We start from the raw sequence: 20,844 nt of genomic DNA on the forward strand, positions 1-20,844 counted from the left end.
GCATTAAAATTAAAACAAAAAACTGTTTGATTTTAGTTTAATTAGAGTTAGATCTAAGCATATCTCCAATGCTGAGGGGAGTAAAAAAAAAGTACAGACAAGTATTTTCCATGGAAGCATAAGTACATTCAACACTGGAAAATATAATTTGTGTTTTAGGAATTAAAACTGACTCATCTTAGCCTATGCCTGACAGGATTGTATAATCACTTTGAGATCTTGATACTCTAAGATCAACAGGTTCTCTCTTTGTCAACACTCTTTTTATTTATATTATATATATAAGAATGGACACCACTTTGGGGCTATAGATTCAGGTTCTGCTAATGAAACCTGCAGCAGAACCTATGACTGTCAAAACTGAGGTAGCACAGTTGTCTCTCTTAAAAAAATATTGCACACACACACACACACTACTCCTCCTCCAAAACTAAAGACATAGACATCAATTACTCTGGGAATGGAAAAGTTGTAAATATCTTCTTTATCCCTGCTTAAAAAAAGGATTTATATGACTGGGCCTTTCCCAGGGGAGTAGCTGTCGTCTAGGTAAAACTGTTGGCATAAGCCCCCAAAATAGTACTTGAGCAAAAGGCAGCCCTATGTCACGTATGTGAACTGCTAAAACGTATGCACACAGATATGCACAGCAAACATCTCTCTCTCCAAAACACAGAGAAGCTACAGTGGGCAGCTTGCAGTGAATGGAATGAAATTGGAGTACTTTGTTTTTCCGAAGGAGCCTTGGAGCAGCGAGGGGAAGTGATGTCAGGAAGTGATTAGGCTCTTTTAAATCCAGTTGGTGCTTAACACTTAGAATGAAAAATGAAGCCTTGCTGCAGAGTTTGCGGGTGGGGGGCAAGAGAAACTGTGAGCCTTTCAGGATATGTCTATATGGTGCAAGGCAGCAATAGGCTGAGAGACTTCCGGCCAACTCTGCAAGTGCTGGCTTCTACACTGGTACAGCCACGTAAGTACGGCACTCTGCCCAGACTAATATACTGTTTCTCAGTGGGGCTTACAGACCCACACATAGGGCTATGCATTATCGCAGACGTCCCTGCTTCTATTGTAGGAGCTAGCTTAGGGACTCTCAGACGATAATTGCCTTCGGCCACACAGACGTGCATGCAGAACTAGTCAGTCTGTGCAAGAGATGACAGGACGCTGAGAAGAAGGAGGTCTCGTACAGGTCATGGCACTTAGGATTGCAAGAGTCCATCCCAAAGCAAATGAAACATGCTAAGACTTTATGATGATGGAGTGTGTAGGTAGCTTTTCCATGCTTTGGTTCCCACAAAAACATTGTGGCTTCCCACCAAGATGACTAAAATTAACGTGTAGTCTTTTGTTTAGACAAAGCATTTGAAAAAAACAAGAAGGGCTAAAAATAAAGTGATTCAATCACGAGAAGCATCTGTCAGTTATTACACTGGTGTGGCTGTTTTAAACTTAAACAGCATCCCCCAACATCTACCGTCAGACCTTCTCCTGCAGGTATCCTGCCTAGGGGACTGCTCCTTTTATTGCAGTCAGTGGGAGTTTGGCAGACAGGAGACGTTTGTTCATATTAATCTGAGGAACACCCTGATGTTATCTGTTTCCCTTAAAAATAGCTTTACGTGACAATGTATGGTGGGTCATTTTTTATTTTATTTTTTTTTAACAGCAGGAAAGCAGGTAGGAGGTGCTGGGGAAGGTTGTAGGCTGAAGCTGTAAATCTCTCACCAGATAGTTATATTTATAAGATATAAATATAAGGTATCTTTATAAGATACATTACATGCTAGGATGAGATGTGCAATAATTTGTGATGGGGTTCGAACCCAATGACTCTGAGTTTCCTTCCAGGTGATGCTACTGTAATACTTGCATGTGCATATTCTGGGGAGGTATTCCCATTAGTTAAACATTGACCATGTACCTTGTACTGTTATTTATTGGGCGTGACTGCTGTCCTTCCTCCAAGACAGTTGTACAAGCGGTTCAGCTGTCCTGCTTTAATGAACCTGACAGCTGAGATTGTAACAAGCTCCACCCCAAACACAGGCATGTTTCACCCCCAAAAGTAAAGGCAAATATGGGTGGAGAAGCGGGGGCCCAGGGATACGAGCTGAAACAAGCACTGGGATTGTGCGAGAGAGATTTTTGGGGCTGAGTGCCGGCCAACAAAGGCTTGGAGCCGTTGCCAAAAAGATTGCTATCTCTTGCAGTCCTCAGGGATACAAAATGATCAACATTCCTTTGAAACACACGCAATTACATCAGAGAAATAACTGTTGTTCGTTTCTCCTCCTAACGGCCAAAAAGGAATGAACAACAATCCTAGGAGTTGTGGGTTGCATGGTCTGAAGCTCCCCACATCCTGCCAGGCGCTGCATGGAGGTAGCCCCAATCCTCTGAAGTCAAGGAGTAGGTATTCCTATGTATCGATCAGGGCAGGATGGAGACCAGAGGGGCTGCTCCGATGCTAGATTACTGTGCACGGCTTCGTTCTCATCAGTTCACAGTTACAAGCACTGTTTGGTAGCAAGGACAATTGAGCGCTAGCTGAAATAGCTTTTGTTGCGCTTGCTGGATACCTGCTTTCCAGAGCATCCTGAGTGAAGAAGAGAAGAGGCTTGCTGAGGTGAGGAGGGAGTTACACAGCTCAGACAGCTCCCATCCTGCAGGTCACGTCTGGCTGTCAGGAGCAGGAAACCCTGCTTTACGGTGAGACGGGAAGCGGGATCCCACTTTTTTCCTTTGTGATTTAGAAACAATCCCATCATGGAAAAATCCGAATACCCCAGAAATAGCCAATCTGGGCTGCATTGGTAGGAGCGCTGACAGCAGATTGGGGGGGGGGGGAAGTAATTATTCTTCTCTATTCTGCACTGGTGAGGCCACACTTGGAGTCCTGTGTCCAGTATTGGGCCGTCCACTGCAGAAAGGATGTGGACAAGTTGGAGAGAGTCCAGCGGAGGGGAATGAAAACGGTTCAGGGCTGAGGGACACGAGTGGTGCGGAGAGGCCGAGGGAACTGGGCTGATTTAGTCTGGAGATGAGAAGACTGAGGGGGGATTTGATGGCAGCCTTCAGCTACCTGAAAGAGGGTTGCAAAGACGATGGAGCTGGACTGCTCTCAGCGGGGACAGACGACCGAACAAGGAGCAATGGTCTCAAGTTGCACCGAGGGAGGTTTAAGTTGGATATCAGGAAAAACTTTCCCACTAGGAGGGACTGGAACGGGTTACCCAGAGAGACTGTAAACTCTCCATCCCTGGAGGTCTTTTCAAGACCGGGCTTGACAAAGCCCAGGCTGGGATGATGCAGGTGCCGACAGTCCTGCTTGGAGCAGGCGGCTGGACTAGACGTCACCTCCTGACGTCCCGTCTGACCTGAACTTCTTAGGATTCTCCTTCAGTTCAGGGTGAGCGGGAAGGAAAGAGCAGGCAGGGGGTGCAAACCCCACTGCCTGCATCCGTCAGACCAGGACCAGAAACTATTTCTGACCATCTGAAGGCGAGAATAGCTGCACTTCGTTAGGCGTCTTGTTTTGCCATCTGGGGGAACGACCTCTGCGGGGAAGAGACTCGACCGGCGGTTTTCAGTCCGGGTGCGGCACGACTTCAGCGCTCGCCCTTCGGGGCTGGAGACCGGTGATTCCCAGGGTGCAGCACAGCATTAATACTCAACCATTGGGCCTAGACCGGCGATTCCTGGGGCGCGGCACATTAATACTCAACCGCTGGGTCTAGACCGGTGATTCCCAGGGTGCAGCACAGCATTAATACTCAACCGTTGGGCCTAGACCGGCGATTCCCAGGGCGCGGCACAGCATTAATACTCAACCGTTGGGTCTAGACCAGCGATTCCTGGGGTGCGGCGCAGCACTGCCCGAAGGTTGAGCGCCACCGATGCCCAGGATGCGGCGTAACGCGCCAGTGCGTTCCCCAGACAAACCCGCAGGTTTCACACCGCATTAAGGGCCCTCTTCAGCGGGGGAGCTGCGCTGGGGGGGGTATGTCCGCAGCCACGACCGGGGCGAGGGGCCGCGTGTCGCGACACGTCCCTTCCCCTCGGGCTGCTCTCCCAGCGCCGCACCTGGCAGGGCTCAGCGCACGCGAGCCCGGCTCCGGCCAGGAGGCGCGGCCGCCGCATCTCCGCCCCGATCCGCCCCGCACGGCCCCGCCGCCGCCGCCGCCGCCGCCCCGGGCGCCGCGAGGTGAGCAGAGCGGAGCGGAGCGGAGCGGGGCCTTGCCCCCGGGGGGGAGGGGAGGGGAGGGGAGGGGGCGCCGCCCCGCCCCGCCCAGCCCAGCCCCCTCCCCGCGCTGCGGGGGCGGGGCCAGCGCTGAGGTAATATCCTGCCGCCCCCCGCCCCAGCCCCCCGCGCTGAGGTAATGCCCCGCCCCCCGAGGTGAAACCCTCCGTCTTGAGGTACAATCCCCCTGCCCTGAGGTTATATCTCCCTGCCCCGAAGTAACATCCCCCCCCCCGCCCTGAGGTAACCCCCCCCAGCACTGAGGTAATATCCCCCCGCCCTGAGGTAAAATCCCACCCCACCCCACCGAGGTAATATCCCCCTGCCCTGAGGCAAAATCCCCCCCTTCCCCCTGCCCTGAGGTAAAATCCCACCCCACCGAGGTAATATCCCCCTGCCCTGAGGCAAAATCCCCCCCTTCCCCCTGCCCTGAGGTAAAATCCCACCCCACCCTACCGAGGTAATATCCCCCTGCCCTACGGCAAAATCCCCTCTTCCCTCTGCCTGAGGTAAAATCCCCCCCTGTCCTGAGGTAAAATCCCACCCCACCCCACCGAGGTAATATCCCCCTGCCCTGTGGCAAAATCCCCCCTTCCCCCTGCCTGAAGTATTATCCCCCCCTGCCCTGAGGTAATATTCCCTCCCCCTAAGGTAAAACCCGCCCCTCCCCCTACGCTGGGGGGTGCATGAGGGGCGCAGAGGGCAGCTGCTAGATCCCCCTCAGTTGCCCCTCTGGTTCTGCCACTAGATTGGGGCTGCCCCAATTTTGGGGGCTGTGTGCCTGCTGCACCCCATGGTTGACACTCTGGACGGGGGCTCCTGTCACCCCCTAGCAACGTCCCAGGTATGAGCTCCTTCAGGCCATGGCACCCGGGGCTTGGGGTGGGCAGGGGGAGCCTGATGGTATTAGTGATCATAAATGGTGAGGAGCGTGCGATGCCCGCGCTCGGAGCCCAGGGGTGCAGGTAGCCCCTCGCTGAACGGGCGCGAGGTTGCGTTGTTGTGGCACCAAGCTGCGTAGCGAGAAGGGATCTTGGCCCGCAGAAAAGCCCGGAGGGCAAAGGTGAGGGATGTAAAAGAAAGATACCAGAGATAAATCTTACATGCAGCCTTGTCACGTCTTTCTTACATAAAACATTCAAGCCCATCCTCCTCGTAAAGCTGCTTTTTAACTGAATATTGCCCACGGCCAAATCTCCGCTCTGTTTTTCCTTTAGTCACTGCCTACGCCCTTCTTGGCCGGGCCAGCTGACTCGTACCCCTCCTCTCCACGATCTGTCTTTCTGGATTTGTGCTGTGTTTATCTCAGTTTGTGCCAGCTCTGATATAACTCACCGTTTTCATATCTGCCACACGGGTGCGAGTTTGTATCCCATGCACTCTCTTCCGCCTTCAACTCTGCTTAAAACTCCCCTCTTTAGTCCCTGCCCTTGTTATCGGTTTTCACTCCCTCATTTTCCCACCGCTCTGCATCGTCTTGCTTAGACCAAAATGCCTTTTGAGACGAGAAATATGTTCTCTATCTTCTGTAGCGTGCTGTGTAAAAGTTTCGGTTCCTTTCTCAAGGAAGTTGCCCATCCTGTAGCTGAGTTTCTGTGCATCTGTTTCTGCCTGCAGAAGGTACACTTCAGGACTGCCGCGTTTCTTTGGTACAGCTTCATCTGCTAAAATACACCCTATGAAATGTGATGGGGAAGGGGAAAGGAGACTCCTGTCACGGACTAGGTTACCTCAAAGTCTTCCAGGCTGCAGACAGTGGGAGTAAGCATTCGCAAGTGGCTTCAATAGCAACTCTGTGCCGTCAGGAAGCAACATTCAGTCATTTGAGAGCAGATTTGTGTCACTAAATCTCCAGGGGCACATCCCCTGGAGTGGGAATCTGCATTGTCCAGGGTCAAATATCAGTGGCACGGGGGTGGCTGGCACCCCTGCACGCATGCTGTGGCACATGGCAAGTTGCCTCGGATGGGGTACTGGGGCCAGCACACGAGTTAGCCTCAGCAGCCTTCCCTGGGGTCCTCCCTACGCTCCAGTAGTGGTGATCCAGGTGTGCAGACAGGCTGGCAGCCAGAGCATGGCTCTGTTTTTTTCTTGTAAGGGTTTTTTTGACACCAGGATCTCCCAGCACTGCAAATTAGCAGCGCAGGAAATGCCTGCATGCGGCACCATGGTCAGTCTGCAGCACTGCCAACCACATGTGGATATGCCATAGGGCATTTCATTAATTATTAAAGTTCCTGAAATTTCAGTAAGTTGCTGAAGTTCTCATGAAGTTCCTGAATGAAGCCTTCCAGAAACATAAGAACTGCCATCACCTAACAGGATGCAGGAGGTGCTGGATGCTTCCAGGAAGGTGTACAAATCTGGGAATGTATCCAATTGTACAAGGCTGTATTGTAGCCCAAAGGGATTTTCTTGCTGTCACATGGGATTTCCTGTTTTCATCAAGTATGAGGGTTCCTAGAGTCACAGACAATGAGGATTGGAAGCGACGTCAGGAGGTCACATCTAGTCCAACCCCCTGATCGAAGCAGGACCGGCCCCAACTACATCATCCCAGCCAAGGCTTTGTCAAGCCGGGTCTTAAAAACCTTCCAGGATGGGGACTGCACAACCGCTCTGGGGAGCCTGTTACAGTGCTTCACTAGTTGGTAGCTTTTAGTTTGCTCCCCCCTGGCATATTGAGGGCATTGCAGAAACCCAACCTGTACTCATAACTTACTCCTTACTCATGGAAATACCAGCTAACATTGCTCACTTTCAGTCGGTCATTATGATAGACAAAGGTACATATTTCTATTCCGTACGTGTGCTCTCACGTACACAAAGGAGGTTGAATGTAGCACAGCCTGAATCATGGCTTCAAATCTTTTGCTGTTTTGTTATTGTCGAGTTGGGAGGGAGAGGTAGCCTAGCAGTTACATGACTAAGAAGCATAATGGCATATTGCCTTATTGAATTTCTTCCTCTTGACTCCCATTTCTGTAAAAGTCCTATGAGTAGCCTTACAATTTGGATTTGTTATGGCTTTCTCTTGAGGGGGTATGATGACAGGCTTGCAGTAGCTTCAGGGGAATTTTGTAACAATTTAGACTTATGCTATCTGCTAAATACAGCAAAAGTGGGGAGAGGGGAAGAACACTAGATATTTTTACTCCAGCCACAGTCTGAATTCGATGAAGACCCAAGAAGCAGATTAAAGTTCCTGAGGTATATACATGGTTTTGATCACTAAACCTTGACCCACAGCTGTCTCCCCCTCCCCTAATTGTCTGCATAGATGTTACTGGTTTTGTTTTTGGTCAAGTGGGAACAAAGCATAGGATTGGTGCATGATCCATTACTTTGGCTTCATCATCTTAGTAAAAAGAAACAAAACAAATAAACAACACCGCCCCAAAAAAACCAACCCCATGCTTCAGGAAGTTCTTTAACGTGGACCTAATGAGTAGAGGGAGAGGGATTCATCATTAACAGATTCCTCTGCAGAACACTTCCAAGTTAACAGAGGCTTAAAATTACTTCAAGAGGATTGAGTGAGTTACCTTCATAACTAAATGCACTCTGTGAAAACTATTTAAACAAGAGTAGTGAGATTTGAAAACACATATACGGAAGGGGCGTCAAGTGCACAGCCAGCAGTCTGGATCCAGCCTATACGGCTCCCAGATGGCCCATGAATGCAGGCATGGAGCCTGCAGCCAAAAGGCTGGGGTACGGAGCCTTGTATGGGTAGGTTAACTCCCACCACTTGCCCTGCCACTGCTGTGTCCAGATGTGACCTGGGAGGAGCCCTGTGGTCTGGCTCAAGAAAGTGCTTGTTTGACATCCTTGTATTAAGGCTTTGCAAGTAAATGTTATACAGGATACTGGAACTAGATCCTAGTAAGTATGTTGTTAACACCTGTAACCCTGTTAATCTCATGGCGTTTTCCTTACTTGTGTAAACCATCCCATAGGGCTACTCTGTGAATTAGATTACTCTCTGAAGCAAGGGCTTGTCATGGAGTCCCACCAGCTACTTCTTAGTAGTTCATAACTCATGTTTTACTGGGGGTGGGGGAAAAGTTACATTACAAGATACTCCAACACTGCTTACAGGTACAGGGAACCAAAAAAGTTAAAACTGAAGTGACAGAAAGAGGAACAGACGATGTTACATATTTAATCACAATTGTGGCTTATGGATCAGCAAAGGTCAGGGGTTTGTTGATTTAAAGAATTACATAGTCTTATGTAGTTTATGTAATGCTCTGCTGTAACTACAAGTACAATAGAGCCTTCTTGAACAAACTTTCCCAAAAACTTCTATTGCTATTTGCAATTAAAACAGAGAAAAACAGGAGTTAGAGGACACCATCCAGGTTTGGATGCTCTGGTTTGTGGTAAGCCAAGTGAGTGAGAGTTCCTTGTTAAGAAGAGTGTTATATTTTGTCCAAACAAGTATTTAGTTCAAGCTGGTTCAGGGAACAAAGATATTTCTTGAAACTGGCTTTTTGCCTACAAGGACATCTTCCCTATAAGAATTAGGTCCTTAGATGCAGACTTTTAAGTAAAAGAGGAGACCAGATGTCTCACATACCACCACTGTACTGTACTTTGGTAACAAGGGTAGGAAAGAAACTTGTGCCTCTCATAACTTTTGCTGCTATATAGTGCTCAATTATTATTGCTTTGTTAATAAAGTTCATCTGGGCTCTTTATGAACAATCACTTAATAAAGGAGTGAATTCAAATCGGATATCAGTTGATTAACAAAAACAATTAAGGCTGCAGGATGGAGCGCAAAACATTTTGAACATTACAAAAAAGTATATAAAGTTTTAAAAAAAGCCCTGAGTTCTAGTAAACTTCAGATGCATGAAATGCATACATAAACAAGATGAAAAAGGTTATAGATTATTTAAATCTGAAACTTGTGGAAGCTTAGATACTAATTAAAATGTATCAAAAGACCAATGCTGCAAATAAGTGAGTATAGTTCTATTAAAAAACCCACCTCATTTCAGGAAAACTAAGCTGTTCATCCATTTAGGAAGTCATGATCTAGTAAATATAACTATGCAATGAGTATATAAATATTCAGTTCCTGAAGCGGTCTATATTTTTCCTCTGTTTTCTGAAATGATTAATTTTTCTATTATGAATTAATAGTGCCACACCAATGTTTCCTAAGTAGTCAGGCCTACAGCAATTATGCCGAATTGTAGCTCTCTAGGCCCTCTTCCTGTACATCCTCATGTTGTCTAACAAACGGAGCTGATTGTGGTAGTTATTTTAGGAATTAAATGGCAAGAGGGCTCTAAAAGCAGCAACCGTTTTATTCTTCACAGCTGTTTTGGATGCAGTTGTTCAAATTGGTTCTGAGTTTTTTGATTCCTTGAACTGGCCTAAAGATGGAGCTGCCATTTAGAATTTTTTTTTTTTAATTTAGTTTTACCAGGTTGAAACTGAGGTCAGTCTGTAAATCTATAGGCAATAACTGTTGCATAGTCATGTTCATACTACAACCACTACTGTGGGAACATAGGGCCCTCCACTGCCCCCCAAAAAGAGGAGATTATTTGGGACAGTCTGAATTAGAATAGTAGGCAGCCCTGAAGTACTGGCACAGCAAAGTTATTCTGTGCACAAGACACCAGCTGAGGTTGGTCATTTGTTACCACCACAGTCTGCTCCCCTTATTCACATTCCATTGCATAAGGCAGGCAGAATTTGGCTCATAATCTATTTCATTATTTCAGGGCTCTCTTACCGTTTGAAAGTGTGTACTAATGCAGGGGTGGCCAAACCGGTCCCCAGATAGGTTAAATATAGTTCCCGAAGAAAGGAAAATAGTTAATAAAAAATAGAAGATAAATTAGTGAACAGAGAGAAAGGAGAAATAAAAATCTTTAACCCCCCCACCCCCTTCAGTTTTCACACATTACTTACTCTAAGAAATCATTTAACAAGTTACTATATGAGCTGTGGCTGATCACTGATTGAGGCACACGCATCTTGAAAGCCACTCATCCTGCAGCTCTTCATGATGTCAAGATTTTGACTTGTGACTGGAAGAGCCAGAGAGTTTGGCTACCGCTGAAACAATACGGAAGACTGGTACCACCACTTGCCTTTCACGCTTTGCAGCTCTTCTGTAGCACCCCTGCAGTAGATTGATATGCTTTATAAAGGTCAGATCTTTTTCCCACATTTTTACAGGCAGAAAAAAAAATGGAGTTATGTGGAGAGAGGCGTTCGGCAAGGGCATCCAAGGCCAGTGTCAGAACCAAGAAGAGAAGCCCTGGCTCCTCACTGCAAGGGAACGTCCTGATCAACTGGCAACACTGTACAAGAGAGCATTGGGAGCACGACATGTACAGGGTAGATTAGCTTTTTCAAACCAGTATCTGTTGGTCCTCCTTAAAAGGAGACATACGCATTATTTAGATGATGTCCTTAAACTTCTGCATTCCAAGGAAAAAATATTAGTATGGAAAACTAAACGGGAACATATCTTTAATATTCAGATAAGGCCATGAAACGGATTAGCACTCTAGGCCTTAACTGTATTAAAATCATCAGTAAGAGCCTCTAAAATAGGCAGGCCAGGTTCTTTGGGTAGATATGATCTTTTTCATTAGACCAACTAAATAGTTGAAAAAAGTTCTTTGCAAGCTTTTGGGCCCAAACACCCTTCATCAGGCATCGGTAGACTCTCCTTGGAAAACTCAGAACAGTGCAGAGTCTCCCAATGTCTGATGAAGGGTGTTTGGGCCTGAAAGCTTACAAAGAACATTTTTTCCAACTATTTAATTGGTCTAATGAAATATATCGCATCTACCCAAAGAATCTTGCCTGCTTATGTCCTTAGACCAACATGACTACAACCAACAACCCTGCAGCCTTTTAAATATGCACTGTCCACCAGATTTTCTCCAGTCTCAAAAGTGATTCATTTTAAAAAGGGTGAACTGTCATCCAGTGTAAGTAGCTTGGAATAGTCCCCGGTAATACCAGGAATCCTACAAATCAAATAAGCTGAAGTACTGCATTATTTTTTAATGTTTTGTAACTACTGTCACATACCTGCTTTTCCCCCCTCTTTCCATTTCCTTTTCTTTTTTTATGTGGTAATGTTAATCATAAAATTAAAACTGAAAAGAGGCCTATCTTCAAGACAGTGCCTAAGTAAGGCAGGAGCTGATGTGGCCATACCACAGCTGCTGCATGCACGTGCATGTGTGCATGCATATACTCCCCCCCCCCCCCATCCCCCAGTTATGCTCAGTGGTATTTGAAATTCAGATCTTGCATTATGCTACTTATTTTGGTTTAGGAGCATTCCTTTTGCAAAAGTATCTTTGCAGGTATCTCATTTCATAATGAACTATCATGATCTCCTGAATCAGGGTAGCATCTTATGCTATGTCAGTGGCCAATAGTTCTTCACCTTTTTAGACTTGAGGCACCCTTCATTAGACTGAAGGCACCCCTTAGAAAAAAGCCAACTCTTAGTTTTCGTTTGTTTTTTGACTATGGAAAAAAATAACAGAGCAATTTTTCTTTGCAAAGAACTTAAAAGACAGAATGGTTTTAATACTCTGGATTCCTATTTGAAATCTCTGGTTTTAATCATGTGAATCATGGTTGTATACCTAACAATGCTAACATTGCATGGCACCCTTGAAAGGATCTCAAGGCACTCCAGAGTGCTGCAGCACCATGGTTGAGAATTATTGGGCGCCTATACATGAGCAGTGAGGCTGCTCCGACGCACCGTAATTACAGGGTGTTGGAGCAGACTCTATTGGAACGTGGCAATTCCTGTGCCCTAGCAGACTCCAGTGTCTCGTATCAGTGTCCCCACACCTCAAAATGGCAACGGGGGTGCTTTAACTACAGCTCATTTGACAAGCTTTATTTAGAAGCATGCCTGCTGCCATTTTGAAGTGCGGGGACGCTGATACACGAGACGCTCAGGGGTCTTTAATTAGAGCAGTTCTCAGAGCTGCTTTAACTCCCCTGCCCCCTGATCACGTGTATAAATGCCCACTATGCTATGCAGTACACCTTCATTTTGTGCCATGTATCATACAAGCTGCATCCCAGTGGGTTTTACAGGTTTAACTGAGGATGGTACAGAGAGATAGGGAACAGCAGAGGCACTGAGAGTTAAAGGTACTTAGTTCAGGGAGGAAACAGTTTTGGTTTGTTTGTTTTTTACTACTACTAGAAGTGTTAGGTGAGAGGAAGGACTTATCTGAAGTATGGGAAAGAGATTTCTGGTGGCTGGAACTTCTGAGGAGGCAGTTGGATTAAAAGTGGGGAGTGTGCATGTGTGAAGGGACAAAGAAGAGCCTAGTGGTCAGTTCTTAGAGGGAAAGATCAGAAAGGGGTCATGAGATTGCCTGGTAGAAAAATCATGGAAGCGTTCAGAAGAACAAACAAACAAAACCCCTGCTATCGAATAGGGGAGCCGGTATTTGACAAAGTGTTGTTTGTGTGGTGTGTACAAGCACCAAGATACTACCATGTGGAGACTGAACAGAAGTTTAGTTTCACTGTTACACTGGAACTCAAGATAGGTAGCATTTTAGCAGGGAAAAACTTTAGTGGGGAAAAACCAGAGAGGGTGGATGTCTTATAAGAAGTGATCAAACAAAAAATTGTGCAATTGGATCAGCCACTATTACTCATCCAGGATGTTTATAGAAATATTGGAGGTTCCTGTAAAACTGGCTTTATAGATCAGGAGTTTGTTTTATATTGAACAGTTAGCTAGCTAATGCAACTAGCAGAACATAGTACAGTATTTTCTTTTTAATAAAAAGTGTGGCAAATTTTGACAGAGCTGCACGCTACTTCATAGTTTGTTTTAGTCCATAGCTATTATCCTACAGACAGATCTAGCCAAGGCAAACCAGTGGTCTCCAACCTTTTTAAGTAGATCACCTTTAGCATTTAAAGCAACCCAAGATCTACTGTGCACTGCTGCCAACCCCCACCCAGCAGGTAAGTCTGTTGGGCGGGGGGGCCAGATTGAGGCAGAGGGAGAAAAAATTATTTGGGGGCACGCCTCCCCAGCAGGTAAGTCCCACCTGGCCGGGGCCCTACTCAACTTACCTGTGCTCCTGCCTCTGCGGCACTGTTCCTCACTGCAGGGACATCGATCTAGCCCCTGCCCCTTCCCTCCCTGGGCTGGGACTGACCTGCTGGACCGGGGCATACGCGTGCATGCATGTGGGCACTCAGCCCCCCACCGCAGCCTTGGATCAACTCCAAGAGGCTCCGAAATCTCCCGGTGGATCGAGATCCACTGGTTGGTGACTACTGTGGTGAACCCTCCTGACTGATCAGAGCTTCACTGGCTTATGTATTGCTAATTATGGTTTTTTACATGTTGAATTGTAAGCAACTCAAGTTATTCTGTGAGGAGAATGGCAAAGTGCCTAAATTAAGGGCTGAGAAAGTAGGCCTCCCCTAATCAGAGCCAGTTATCACTGTGTATTTTACTGCAATCCTGAACCAGAGCAAGTTAAATTGTGTAACTGTCTTCAGCAATTGAAGTTAATTCCCACTTTTGCCTGGAAAAGGGCTTCTAATCAGACCTGAATGCAACACTGCATGGTTATTTACCTTGTCAGGTACCCTGACGGTCTTCCCTAGATGGACACTTATTCATGCTGATGTTAAAATACAAGGTTCTTGTTTCTCATTGCAACATATTCTTGGATTAGACCTCACAAATTTTATTCCCACTTTATTTAAATAGTACATTGCAAGTTTAGGGGAAGTAAAGAGAAATTTAAAAGAAGCTTTTCAATGGGAGATAACCAAAAGTGTCAGTATAACAATGTAATGGGAAGCTCGATGTGGGTGGTTACCCTTTGTTATTTTTTATTTTACTTGCTGTTGCCATTTTGGTGTTGCTTACTACGACACTATATGATGATGGAAGGGTTTCCTTATGTACCTGATTGGATATAGCACCCATGAGGCGCAACTGCTTGCCTCAATCTTCCTCTACAGAATTTCTTCAGTGCTCCAGTAACCTTATTCAAGCTACACAGGAGTAGAAGCTTCACTTAAGATGGTTTTCTTAGTCTTTACATATATGCAAGCTAGAGAATTAAATTCACTAATCTTAAACAAAAAAAAAAAGAAGGTGCAACTACCACCTGCCTCTCACCACTTGCTGTGCCAAGCATAAAAAGTTACCAGCCTGCAGTTTTGCTTGTCACCAGTTTTCTGACTAGGTGCAGTAAGGAGTACTTAGGCTTTCTGGTTTTCCTCTGCAATGAGCAGCAGCAATGGAGCTGCCTTGTCTGTAGGCAGATGAGTTAATAGCTTTAAATATGGTTCACATTTGGTATGAGCATTTAAAGTAAATCAATTCTCATTTAAATTGAAATAGTCACACTCAGGGAAGCATTCTCTAACTTAGAGTGGATGATGATTAGGATATTTGAATTAGATCTCCACATTGTAGATGAGTACACGTAAAATGCAGTAACAGTTTCATAGCAACATTAAGTACAACAGCTTAGGACAGAAACAAAGCAAGCCAGTGTCATTTAAGATTTTAAGGATGATTTTTAGATTAGAAATGGTACCATCAAGAATTAATTATAGTTATAATACATCCAGAACACCCGTGTTCTTATTTTTAGATAATTTTAGCAACCAGAAGGAATAAAGCACTTAGTTCTGCATCTTGATTGAAACATTCCTGCCCATGGCAGGGGGTCGGACTTGATGATCTGCTTAGGTCCCTTCCAACCCTATCAACCATGAAACTATAGCTGATAAAGCGTTTCATCGAGCTAGCATCTGTCCACAACCTACAGGTCAGCGTCAGAATACTTCCATCCCCAAAGCAGCAATAAGACGAGAGCAGAAACTGAATTGCTCTTTAAATCTATTTTAAATCTCATGTATTGCATCCTACCCCCACCTGTCAGTTTCTCAAAGTTACATTAAACTCAAGAATATCCACAGCATATCAGTAACTTAACACCCCCCCCAAACTATCCACACAGGAGAGCTTTACCCAACCCCTACCTGCACCATGCATAAACTCGCCATCATCATGACCATCTTTCTCTGCAACAGATGAGGTAGAGAAGTCCTTACTTCAAGGGCCCCCGACTCCTCCTTTTTCCCAGCATACTTCACTATGAGTGACACAGCTCTTTCTTTTTGATCAGATACCAAAGTAGCTCAGGGTGTCTCAAATGGCTCACAGTTCCATTTTTTGGTAGCACCAGGTCCTTAGACTAAAAGCATGAAACTTTCCAAAACACACCTCATAGTCCTTGGCTTTGCTCATACTGAAATGCTCTTCACTGAGGGAGAAGAGGAGTTCTTTCCCCCTTTTCTTCAGCTTTCCAGCCTTGGGATTATAACAAAATACAGACGAGAACAAGTCTCATGTAGGGTTAAGCACTGACTTACTTTTCCTAGAGACCCCTTTCTTATTTTGTAGTGACATCTTTTCTCTTCCACCGACCTCCTCTTAAGTTTAGCATAAATGAAAGTGAATGTTGGCTTTTTGGTTTTGCTTCAAAGTTTGTTTTAGAAAATAAAGGATGTGGGGGCCCATTGCTTAGCTAGCTCCAGGTAGTTTTAGATCATCAGTTAGTGGAGGTTAGTGACACATCCACTTTTTGCCCTTTGAGGTATCCTGTATTGTAAGCAACTGAGGAGGAGGATCTGAGTATATTAGTAGATGATAGGATCACTGCAAGACACCAACATGATACAGCTGTGAAAAAGGCAAATGCAATCCTAGGATGTGGTGGTTGATGTATTTCCAGCAGAGATAAGGAAGTATTCATGCCACTATAAAGTATTCATGACACCAGTAAAGCCTTATATGGGATACTGTGCACATTTCTGGTCACCTGTCTACAAGAAAGGAATTTAAGCTGAAATAGGTGCAAAGAAGAGCCACAAGGATGACTAGGGGAATAAAAAGGCATCTTTTGAGAGGAAACTAGAAGGCCTTGGTGTGCTTATCTTTGCAAAATAAAGGTTGAAGGGTAATCGGCAGGGAGAGAGTTCTAGCTAAGCCAGGGGTGCTAACCCCCACCCCTGCAGGCCAGGCCTGGCTGGTGGAGCAGTGTCATCCTGCCTGTGGGGTCTGGAGATCTGACTGAAGGAGCAGCAGCATTACCGCTCCCCTGATGTCAAATTTCTGGATTCAGGGATCCTGGCAGGCTGGACAGCATGGCCCTGCATGCTAGATGCACACAGGGGCCGATTTGAGCATGCACGGCCAGGGTGATATGGGGCTGGATCAGAGCATGTGGGACCTGGGTGACATGAAGCCTGATCCAGGCACGTGGGGCTCAATCCAGACATGTAAGGCTGGGCTGAGGCCCAACCCGCTGCACTACTTATCTGACTTGCAAGCTGGAAGGAGGTGGGCGCCACTTAGTTAAGCTCAGTGGTGGCCAAAAGGTTGATCTCTACTGAGTTAATATAAGGGGCAATGTTAGCACAAGAATAAACTGTCTGTGAATACGTTTAAGGCTGGAATATCAAAGCAGAGTGGGTCCAAAGCAGCTTTCCAATAGGAGTACTGGAGGCCAAATCCTAACTAAATCAATTTATGAAAGATATGACATGACATGTTTGCTTATGACAGCAAAGAACTGCACTCCATGAGCCAGGATATCACATCTAGTCCTATGGGAGTACTGCCTGCCTTTGAATATAAAATGTCCCCGAATTTAAGACCCATCCACATTTGACGATTTGTTTTTGGAGAAAATTAAGATACATTTACAAGGATATAATCTCTAAGGTGCAAATGAGGTTAATTTTTTTTAACTTGAATTAAAAGCAGACCATTTTTACAAGAAATAACGTTGTTTTAAAAAGTGTGTCATATTTAAATGAATACAATGAATACAATGTCTTAGACACTCCATACTGGACCCGGGTCAGGCAGTTCCTAGAGCACTTGCTGTTTAGCATGCTTGCACAGTTGTAGCTGTTGACTTGAGATTTTTTGAATGTGCTTTGCCTAGTGCTTTAATCTGTAACCTTAGATATCAGCCCTTTGCCTCTGCCTTCATTCCTTTTATTCTGTGCTCTGGTCACTGCCAAGTGTGTGCAGTTAGACCCAATTTCAGAATGTCTCTGGGTATGGCTACAAGGACTGCAAGGAATTTTCTGTGCTGTCAGAAAATAAGCAGGCTTTGGCAATGGTCATGCTCTAAACATTATTGTGGAGGTTTCCTCCCCAAAGTAGATGTCTGCTATCTTTGCAGAGAATACAGTGACATCTCGTGGCAAATTCAGTCAAAGTAAAATTTAGCTTTCTCTTGAGTTGTGCTGTTTCAGGTGCCTTTGGTAGTGATAAATTGAAATTTAATCCAGGTGATTTATGCGTGCATAATTTTTTAAAAATCTTTGTATGGACATCTTCCCAACTTTGTATTAGATGCAGACTGCCTGAAGCTGTTCATGAAAACAGACCTTGCACCAGTTCCTGGGCTGCCCTTACTCTACCACTTTTACAGACTCAGTGCACTCTGTACCTCTTCTCACTCCCCTTCTCACTCCCATCTTAACCTGTTTGCTGCTAAGATTTTGAGTCAGTGCATCTAATACTCTAACTCACATGTGAATGTCATAATCAGTGTTACTCCTATGAACCAAAGGTATTGGTTGTAGCTGTGTTGCACTGCTATTGCTTTCAGTGGGATGGAAAGACAAAGGGTTCTTTTATTCCATAGACCCGCATTACTACTTCAAATGTCTCCCTTTTTCCACAGACTCTACCAAGTTGAGGCGGCATCCCTGACGTTTTTGGAAAACCCCCTAGCATGTTGTAGTTGACCCTTTGCAGGTGACAGAATGGACTTGGCAAAAGCCTAGATATAGGGATGAAAGGAAAAACTGCAGAATGTGTATGGAAACCTATACCACAGAGCAAATCTTCTCCATGTGATCGGTACAAACATGCCTGCTGCATCTGCAAAGGATTTGTTTATCTCCATGGAGGACGGCACACCACCAATCTTAGCGACTTTTGGCGGTACAGCATTGGTAAGCTTGTCCCTCCACCGTATGTCTGTGTGCAGTCACTGAATCATTGTGAAAGCCAAGACATTCAATAGCAAGCTGGCTGTCTCGACAAAGATTTTGTCTTATATCTCCATCCAAGCTGGTATTCTGCTACTCATCACTGGCAGCACTTAATGCTTTGAAAGAAAGTGAAAACCTCCAAAATACATGCAGCTGCTTGGGCAGTGGTGTATGTTCCAGTTGTAATTTCCCTTAGTTATTTTAAGTAAAAAATAATGCATTTCTTAATAGTAATATTCTATACTTTACCGCAAAGAAATTTTTAGTGTGAAGTTAGAATGGATGAATAAATATGCATAAGAAAACATGAATACGTGTGTAAGATTGTATTCTGATATATTTTGAAATCTCACTTCCACTACAAAAAAAATAAAGACTTTTTTTATGCAGTTAACCCAAACCCCAATATTTGTGTTAGCTCCCTAAGAACTAGCATAAAGCTCAGAGCTATGCTGGAGTAACTCCTGGGTAGCACCAGGCTTTCACGTATGTTAAAAAAAAGGAAAAAAGTTCATATCAAATCTATCCAAAGAAAAGATGAATAAAATTTAAGGTTGCTGAATGGAAAAGTACAGCTATCTTTGAGGATGAATAAATTGGCTCTTCTAAGCAAACAGAAATAAAATGGAGAATAAATGTGTATTTAGATTGTCTAGACCAGAAAGTCTATTGTTTTTTTTTTACCCCTCCACACCCAATTGAAAGGAAAGATGTTTGAACCTTAATTTAATCTTGGATTATTTTGGAAGTGTGCATATTTAAAGCATGTAATTCTCAACCTATTCCTAATTTCTGCATGGAATCGTATATCTATTTGAGTTCTAACTTTGTTTCCTAGAGAGCAATGAATGGGAAATGCTGCATGGCTCAGGAGATGGCCCAGAAGAACTGGAAGAACACTCAATGGTGGCTTATCAAGTGAGTTTAAATTAGTTCAGGTTCTAAAAGACTTTTTTTCTTTCTGTGCAGTTGGTATAAACTGTTGTGCAGTGTTGCTATGCATTGTTAAACTGCTATTTTGTATTATCACAGACCTCACGGCATTTCAGGGGCATTTCTACACATGGTTTGTAAAGTGTTTTTTAATCCTCTGGAAAAATGACTAAATAGATATGAACTGTTGTACTCAGGCCAACTTTGTCACTTGTGGCATCTCCTTCCCTTTCTTATTACCGTTCAACTAAGAAAAGCAAAGAGCATAGTGACACTTGCTAACTAGTGCCTCCTTCTGAGCTATGTTGTATGCATCCTGGAAAGCTACAAGTGTAGATCTGAAATGAAGGTAACCGTGCAAAGCCTCATTATTAAAAAAACCTTCACAGGCAAATCTAACATTCAAGAAAGACATGAGTTAACTCAAAAAAAGGAATTATAGTAGTTTCGCTTGTAAGGGGACAAAAGGATTGGATTTTAATAAGCTTCAGTTAGATGAAATTCTTCTCCTGTAATTATACATAAATCTGTGCATTGCCTGAAGATGCCTCAGCATCATGGTCTCCTTTGGGGTGAGGCTGAAGACTTGATTAAGATTTTCTCCTTGATTAATGCTTTGTAGGTAAGTTGATAAGTTTTGACAAGTAGGATCATGCATATATATATTTAGGGGCTTTTTATGTGGCAGTTGGTGTTTGTTGCCTTTTTTATGTGGTGATTGTGCTGCACATGGCTGCCTGCAAGTGAAAAATGATTATTGTATTTGCAGGGAATGCTCTGTGTTTTTGGCGGGATGTTGGATTCTGCTTTCACACAGACGAAGGCCCCTCTCTGGATGTATGACATCGGTATGGACCATGCTAGTCACTCTCTTCCAAGAGACAGACTCACTTTAATCTGTAGTAATGTTATAGATAGTAATAAATAAGGGCTTAATTGTGTCCTCTGATGTGTATATACACACACATGGCACGCCTCCTTTTGGCTTCATTCAGAGCTCTGGGCGCAAAACCAGGAGCAGAGTTTGCTGTAGAGCTTAGGCTGGTAACCGCTGAAAAATCAACTTTCATTCTCTTCAGTGGGCTTCAGGAAATATTGGTGCAGCAACCCTCCTGGGCTAGAGATTATCAGCAGGTCTTTTAGATAAGTTAATACACAAGATAAAATGAAAAATGAAGGGGGAAAAAAAAGAACAGTAACAAAACAATTTTAAGAAATTCTATATTCAAAAGTCAAATAATTTAGAGTGGTTTTACCCTTAAGTCTAATAAAGGCAAGGCAGGGGGGTGTTGAATGTACCATCTAATACTTACATTTTCAAATCTTATACACTTTGTGTGTTTTCCATTGGACACATACAATTATATAATTCTGTTCTATGAAATATTATTTAATATTATTTCTGTATAATACATATGCTATCTACTGGCTTAAGCAGATGACTAGGAGTGAAACCTTCTAGATTCTTTTTTATTTCACTCTGGAGCCTTTTACACATTTATACCTGCCTTAAAATGCCCTTTCCCGAGTAGCAGAAAACAAGGATAGATCTTACTTTTGCATTAAAGAAACCTTGAGAAAGACTA

At 44.4% G+C, this 20,844-nt stretch overlaps 1 protein-coding gene across 5 annotated transcripts in view; it reads left to right on the forward strand.

The window, feature by feature from the left end:
* Window positions 1–825: 825 nt before the first annotated feature.
* The window catches only part of LOC106737531 (leucine-zipper-like transcriptional regulator 1), a 30,138-nt gene continuing 10,119 nt past the window's right edge, over window positions 826–20,844 (forward strand). The window contains exons 1-4 of one of the 5 annotated variants that reach the window (XM_014599295.3): window positions 826–970; window positions 18,013–18,286; window positions 19,164–19,243; window positions 20,028–20,106. In XM_014599295.3, coding sequence (XP_014454781.1) covers window positions 18,124–18,286; window positions 19,164–19,243; window positions 20,028–20,106 — 322 coding nt within the window. In that variant the 5' untranslated portion in view covers window positions 826–970; window positions 18,013–18,123. Of the gene's footprint in view, window positions 971–4,140; window positions 4,208–4,371; window positions 4,420–4,701; window positions 5,307–10,466; window positions 10,610–18,012; window positions 18,287–19,163; window positions 19,244–20,027; window positions 20,107–20,844 lie in introns of those variants that run through there. The other 4 variants (XM_059727496.1, XM_059727498.1, XM_019480395.2 and 1 more) reach the window with 4 other exon arrangements.

The sequence above is a fragment of the Alligator mississippiensis genome, chromosome 4 (genome assembly GCF_030867095.1).
Source record: "Alligator mississippiensis isolate rAllMis1 chromosome 4, rAllMis1, whole genome shotgun sequence".
Classification (NCBI taxonomy): Eukaryota; Metazoa; Chordata; order Crocodylia; family Alligatoridae; genus Alligator; species Alligator mississippiensis.